Source organism: Lipotes vexillifer, unplaced genomic scaffold, assembly GCF_000442215.2.
Source record: "Lipotes vexillifer unplaced genomic scaffold, Lipotes_vexillifer_v1.1 scaffold251, whole genome shotgun sequence".
NCBI lineage: Eukaryota > Metazoa > Chordata > Mammalia > Artiodactyla > Lipotidae > Lipotes > Lipotes vexillifer.
This window is the reverse complement of record NW_006770868.1, coordinates 1,989,672-1,996,720: the sequence shown is the minus strand read 5'-3', so window position 1 is coordinate 1,996,720 and position 7,049 is coordinate 1,989,672. Positions and strand designations below refer to the sequence as shown.

At 54.8% G+C, this 7,049-nt stretch overlaps 1 protein-coding gene across 1 annotated transcript in view; it reads right to left on the bottom strand.

The window, feature by feature from the left end:
* Positions 1-7,049, bottom strand: part of PEDS1 (plasmanylethanolamine desaturase 1) — a 23,888-nt gene that overhangs the window by 16,737 nt on the left and 102 nt on the right. The window contains exon 2 of the mRNA XM_007446401.1: positions 6,940-7,047. Coding sequence (XP_007446463.1) covers positions 6,940-7,047 — 108 coding nt within the window. The remainder of the gene's footprint in view (positions 1-6,939; positions 7,048-7,049) is intronic.

Here is a 7,049-nt window from a genome sequence, read left to right as displayed (position 1 = left end):
AAAAAGAACCCCCCTGCCAATGCAGGGGACACAGGTTCGATCCCTGGTCCAGGAAGATCCTACATGCCGTGGAGCAACTAAGCCCATGAGCCACAACTGCTGAGCCCGTGTGCCACAACTACTAAGGCCTGCGTGCCTAGAGCCCATGCTCTGCAGCAAGAGAATCCACCACAATGAGAAGCCCACACACCGCAATGAAGAGTAGCCCTCGCTCGCCACAACTAGAGAAAGCCCGCGTGCAGCAACGAAGACCCAACGCGGCCAAAAATAAATAAATAAAACAAATACATTAATAAAAACAAAAAAGAGAAGCCACAGCAATGAGTAGCCCGCGAACCGCAATGAAGAGTAGCCCCCGCTCGCCGCAACTAGAGAAAGCCCGCGTGCAGCAACGAAGACCCAACGCGGCCAAAAATAAATAAATAAAACAAATACATTAATAAAAACAAAAAAGAGAAGCCACAGCAATGAGTAGCCCGCGAACCGCAATGAAGAGTAGCCCCCGCTCGCCGCAACTAGAGAAAGCCCGCGTGCAGCAATGAAGACTCAACACAGCCAAAAATAAATAAATAAATAAAAGACTATTAGGGCTTCCCTGGTGGCGCAGTGGTTGAGAGTCGGCCTGCCGATGCAGGCGATACGGGTTCGTGCCCTGGTCTAGGAAGATCCCACGTGCCGCGGAGCGGCTGGGTCCGTGAGCCATGGCCCCTGAGCCTGCGCGTCCGGAGCCTGTGCTCCGCAACGGGAGAGGCCACAACAGTGAGAGGCCCACGTACCGCAAAAAAAAAAAAAAAAGACTATTAAAGCAAAAGGAAATAAAAAGACCACGTGGGTGATACAACGTGTGACAGGGCCCCTGGGAATACTGTTTTCTCAGGCAGCTGGTCCCAAGGACAAATCTGCTCTTACATATCTCTACCTGGAACCTCCACCTCCAGGAAGCCATCCATGATGCCTCCTTTAACCCCCAGGCTCCCCCAACATGGGACCCATATCATGAGGGACTGTCACTGCCTGTCTAACATCTGTCTTCCCCTCCCTAAATGTGAACTCAGGAGGCCTAGGACCATGCTTGGCTTGCTCACCAGGGTCCTGGCACACAGTTGTTGCTTAATAAATGCTTGTGGAATGAACAAATTCCCAACCACGATCCTAGAGAAAGACTGCCAGGCTTTGTCTCTGGGCACCCCTCACTGAAGCACTGTGAGAAGGAAGTATGAGGCGTCCCACTGTTCCTGACAGGAAACAGGTTCAGAGAGAGAAAGGGCCTTGTCCGGGCTGTACAGCAGCAGACTGCGCCCTGAGCCGGAATCCGAACGGCTGCCCTGTGAAAAGACCAAGGCTCAGAGTGGGAAAGGACATGCCCAGGGTCACATCCCTCAGCCCTTCTCATACAGATGAGGACCCCGAGGCGCAGAAAGGGCTAGGATCCCAACAGCATCACACAGCAGCAGATGCAGAAGCCCCTTGCTGCTTATTTTGCAGTCAGGGGCTGTTTCCCTTGGGCCACGGGGCCCTGCCACCCCAGGGGCCCCCACCTGAGGTCACCATGGCCAGGCCCAGAAGGGCCTTTCCTTTCGTGCCTCCTGTGTGTGGCCAGGACCTGGGGCTCAGAAGCAGGAAGCCAGGAGGGGTGGTGGTAAGGGACAGGCGATTCTTCAGTACCAGTCTGCTGCCGCCCAGCCTGTAGGGACAGCAACGACAACAATGGCTAACACCCACTGAGGCCTATTATGGGCTGGGGTACAGGGTGCAGCCCACATCAGAGATGCTGCAGACCCACTCCCTCTGTCATATTTTGCTCTTAGTTTTGAAAAAATCAGCTACACTTAAAAAAAAAAAACCACACGAAGCTACTTGCTTTGAGAACACAGGGCTCTGGCCAGCCCAGGCCTGCCTCCATCAGATGGGGCAAGAGCTCCTGGCTGACCCCAGTCCTCTCGCCTCCCTGCAGCCTCACACTGGGTGGCTTCCCTTGGTGGCGGTCCTGGCCAAGCCGCTGCAGTCATCTGAGGTTTCAAGCCCAAGGCGTAGTCTCTCAGTCTCTCATTCAAGTCTCAGTCCCTCCAGGGAGCTTCTGTGTGATCCCAATTTCCTAGATGAGGAAACTGAGGCTCAGCAGGTAAAAATGAAAACTGGGTTTGGATCCTGTGCTCGTTAGCCTGGATGTTCGGGGCTGTCCTGATTCCAAAGATAGTCCAGCTCTCTCCCCTTGCCACGAAGAATGTCCCCAAATCTGAATATTTTCCCATCTAAAGTCTCTCTCTGGCCTCGGGATCCTTCTGCAGAACAAATGCCTCAACTATGACCCATAAAAAATACATCTATTAAAATAAGCGGCTTCACAGAGCACCTATTACATACCACGGACACTGTCAGGGACGATCCCAACAAGCCCTTGCCTGCCGTACGCCATGGGCTGGGGGCTATTTGCCCCATCCTTCAGAAGGAGAAAGTAGGCCTGGAGAGATGAAGTGTGTGGTCCAAAGTCCCTCGAGAATCACCAGAGTCACAGCATGGACAGTCAGCTTGGCAGGGACTGCGTGGTCAGGTGGTCTAAACGGTGTCGCTTCACAGATGTGCAGACTGAGGCCCAGGGAGCGGAAGGACTTTCCTCAGGACAGAAGGGCTCAGGCCACCTCTGGCAGAGTGCTGAGCCTTGTTTCCCTGAGCCAGCACTTGGCCTGGCCAGGGTCCACGATCTGGGCTGAGTGACAGTATTGACTGCCTGTCGGTCTGGGGAGGGGGCCAGGCTTGTGTGTGGAGGGCTGGGAGGGCTGGGAGGTACAGGGGAGGCCATCTCTGCTTGCCTGGGGACAGGCCACAGCCAAAGGCTTGGTATCAGGCCCAACTCTTCTGGTTTCAGTCAGACAAGCCCTGGAACCTGCACTTCTGATGGTCCTTGGCCCCTAAGAGACACTCGGCCTCAGGGAGGTGGGGGGACAGGAGGTAGAGAGACCAGAGAGACACAGAGGAAGAGAGAGAGAGATGGGAGAGAACAGGAATCAGAGACACAGAAAGATGAGAAACAGCGGGGTGGTGGCAGTGGGATGAATTGAGAGATTGGGATTGACATATATACACTAATATGTATAAAACAGATCACTAAAAAGAACCTGCTGTATAAAAAAATAAATAAAATACAATTTTTTAAAAAATTGATGAGAAACAGAGATAAGAGGGAGACAGAGACAGGGAGTGATTACAAGGTGACAAAGAGAACATGAGTATGGCCAGAGAGAAGGAGAGACAAAGAAATGGAAAATGAACAAGACTGATTGAGGGAGACAGAGGGAAAGCTGGGCCAGGAGCATGACAGGGACCAGGCCTGGCCAGGGAAGGGGCCTCAGGGAGGCCTGTCTTGGGGGACAGAATCCAGGCTCAGCTCTGGGACTACAGGCCAGGACCCCCACCCAGCGCTCCTGACACCCTCCACCTTCCCCCCACCCCACGCTAAGAGTCCCTGTGTCCCACAGGGCAGGGGCATCCGTAGTTAGCCAGGGTGGGTGAACAGGGGCTCTGGTGACCCCCCAAGATCCACTCCTGGAGCCTAGGTACCTGAGAAGTGGGACCCACATAGCCAGAGGTCAGTTGGCACCTGCCGGGAAGCTGGACACCTGCCTTGCCTCCAGGCTTGCCCGTGAGACTGGGGTAGACCTGCCAAGCCCACCCACCCTTCACAAACGTCAGCACCTGGCAGAGGGTGGGGTGGTGCTGCAAACCCCTAACCTGGACCCTCTGTGGCTCCCGGGACCTGGGGGAGTGCTTGGGTCAGACACTCCTTGGCCAGACACTCAGGGTCCATGAGATCAGGCTGAGGCTGCCCTGATCAGACAATTCACAGCTCTAGGCCAATGCTAGGCCCACTGTCTCTGCCGCCAGCCCTGCACACGTGCTGCTCTGCTGACCTGGAACACTCGTGCCCCTCCTGCACACACACTTGGGCTGGCTCACTTCCACAGCAAAGATTCGGAACACAGAACCTAGAACGCCCCGACCAGTGTTCTCGTCCTGGTCCTGCTAACTGTCTGTGTGACCGTGGGCAGGTCACCACTCTTTGCTAAGCCCCAGGGAAAGTCTTAAAGATGGACAGGGTGCAGTCACTTCAGGCAAGCCAAACAGATGCCGCCCCTGGCCTTGCTGACCTTCCCCTCTGGTGGGGGCAGACACAAGCCTAATCCCAGGCACGACAAACGTTAGGAAGAACACATGTCGGGGGCGGGCTACGAGGAGGCTACGGGGGTCTCGGTTTCCTCCCCTGTAAAATGGAGTTAATACCAGGATGCCCCTGAGACAACTGTAGTGAGGATGAAATGAGAGCACATAAGGGAAGTGCCCAGCACATAGTCAGTGCTCAATAAATGTCAACTCTGTTAACTGCCTTATTATTGCTGCCAGTTGTCATGGTGCCAACCCATCACTGGCCCCAGGAATCTCAAGAATTCAGTCCTGGAACCCAGAAACTTTAGCTACTCTCCCCCGGCTCACTCTGTTTCAGCCCACAGGCCTCTTTGGTGTCCTGCGAATACTTCAGGCTTGCTCCCATCGTAGGGCCTTTGCACTTGCTGTGTCCCTGGTCTGGACCAATCCTTCCTCAAATATCTTCAGGAGTCCCTCCCTTCTGGTCTCTGTTCAATTGTCACCTGCTCAGTGAGGCCTTAACTGCCCCCTCTCTAAAATGTCACTGTCCCCAACATTTCACTTCTCCCTTTTCTGCTGTACGTCTGTTCCACAGCACTTGCCACCACTGGGCAAGTAAGATATTTCCCTTATTTACTGGGTTTACTAAAAAGGCCAGCTCCATTTTTCCTGTTTTGTTCACCGCTTTGCCCCCAAAGCCTAGAACAGGGCCTGGGATGAGGGTGTTCAATATGTATTCAGCCTGGCCCCTTATTTTATAGGTCAGGCCCAGAGACTGAGGTTCTTCCTCAAGGCCAAGGGACACAGACAGGCAGAGGGAGGTCTATGGAATTTGAAGAAACTAGTCTCTTTCTCCTTCACTCCCCCTCTCCAGGCACTCCCTGCCCTGCCCCAACTCTAGGGTAAGAGGAGATAAGGCCTCTGATTGCAGGCTTGGGGCACCAGGAGACTGTCTGCAGCCTTAAATCCCTGCAGTGGCTGCTCTTTAGAGAGTGAGGGGCACTTGGGGATACCAGAATTGGGCAAAGATGCAATCATGGTGGAATGAGAAGATGGCAGTCCATTGAGGAAGCTCAGAATGCCCAGGTACGATTTGGTTGAAGGTGGGTAGGGTTCACCTGAGTGGGCATAGCTGGACACCAAAGGAGGCAGGCTTTGAATCCTTACCCTTGATTCCCAGGTGGTGAGTCTGAGAAGCAGAGAGGTGAGGCAGCTTACCTCAAGATTCACAGGGAGGGTCAGCCTATTGGATTAGTAATAGGGATTGCCTACTGTATGACAGGCACTGCACCAAGGCAGACGATCTCATTTCCTCCTCCCAGTGACACTAAGGAACTGATAACCTTTTTCTTGTATCCATTTTAGAGGTGAGGAAACTGAGGCTCAGAAAGGGACAGTGCCTTGGCCCAGGTTACACAGCTAAGAAGAGGAGTCAGGATGCCAAGTCCAGCCTGCCCCAGGGAGCACAGGAGGTTTTAAGTCCACAAGCTGGGTGTTGGGGGAACAGGCTGAAGAAACCATGGTATCCTGGGCCAGGTGCCCAAGTCAGGTATGAAAAAAGTCACACCCAGAACATGGAATTGCAAGTCCAGAAAGGCCTCTGGTGATCTAGGACTCAACAAGAAAGCAAATGGCCCAAGGTCACACTGATAGTTATGACAGAGATGGTATGCAAACCCAGGCCAGTTAGGGAAAAAAGCCAAAGGTGGTAGTGGACCCGTGCCCACCCCAGGCAAGGGCTGTGCATGGCGGTTGCCCCCTAGCAAAAGGAAAGATGTCAGCATGTTTGACAAACAAAGCTTGATGTGATGGCAACACCCAGGCAGAGGGGCCTCCCAGTCACTTGACTCTGGAGTTCTCAAAGGCACTTCCCTTAACCCCTGGGGACACTTCGCCCTGCTGGGGCCTGGCAATGAGATTCTTGAGGCTCCACTGGAAGTCAGAAAAGGGGGTGGAGGCTGGTGCTTGCTGGAAAAGAAATGGTAGGCCCAGCAGGAAGAAACCAGAGACCTCGTCCTGGGGCAGAACCAGAGCAAGGGTCTCTGAGTTGTGGTCCAGTCTGGGGACCCCCAAGTCCCAATGGAGGGGGCTAATATATCTACATGGGGGAAAGAAATGCCTGGAATTGGGGCTTGTATATGAGAGGAGCTTAAAACTGGAAGATTTGCAGTGCCCTCAGCACCGGGGATTCCAAAATATAGGATGAGAGTTAATGCAGTAGGGGAATGGTGGTCTGTAGACTGAAACTATGAATCTAAGATGGGGCTTTGGAGGAAATGTCTCTGGGGCACTCTAGCTGGGGGCCCCTGGGTTGGGGTTCCCAGAGCAGGGGGCCTGACATACCCAGATCTGAGGTCACTACCTCAGGGTCCTGGCTGGGGTGCAGATGGGGCCCTAGAGTGCGAATTTTGGATCTGGGGAACCTGGGATAGGGTGTGACTTTTAGGGGTCAGTGCATGTGGCTGAGGGGCTGCCTTCGGCTTGGACAGGGTCCTGGGGTGGGGGGGTCCCTAAGGCTAGGGTCGCTCTTTGCAGCCGCAGGTACCCCGAGCAAGGATCGGGACCTGGCTGTGTGATGTGAGCTGTCCAGAAAGCCCCGGGGCTGGGATTCTGCCTTGGGCTTGGAAGGGGCGCTGGGGTGGGGTCCCCGGACTTAGGAGAGCTATTTGCAAGTTAGAAGCCGCAGATGGAGTTCTGCATCGGGGCCGGAGGCTGGGGTTCCGATATAGGGGACCCGGGGTCGCTGTCCGCAGCCCAGGCTGATGACTGCAGGCCCGGAGGGGAGCCCGGAGGTCCTACCTGGTGAGTAGAGCGCGGCCAGCTCGCGGGCCCCGGCATGCTGCGCGCCCCAGCGCCGGCTATACGCCGCCTCGTCCTCGTCGACCTCCGGCTGCTGGCCCGACCCGTCT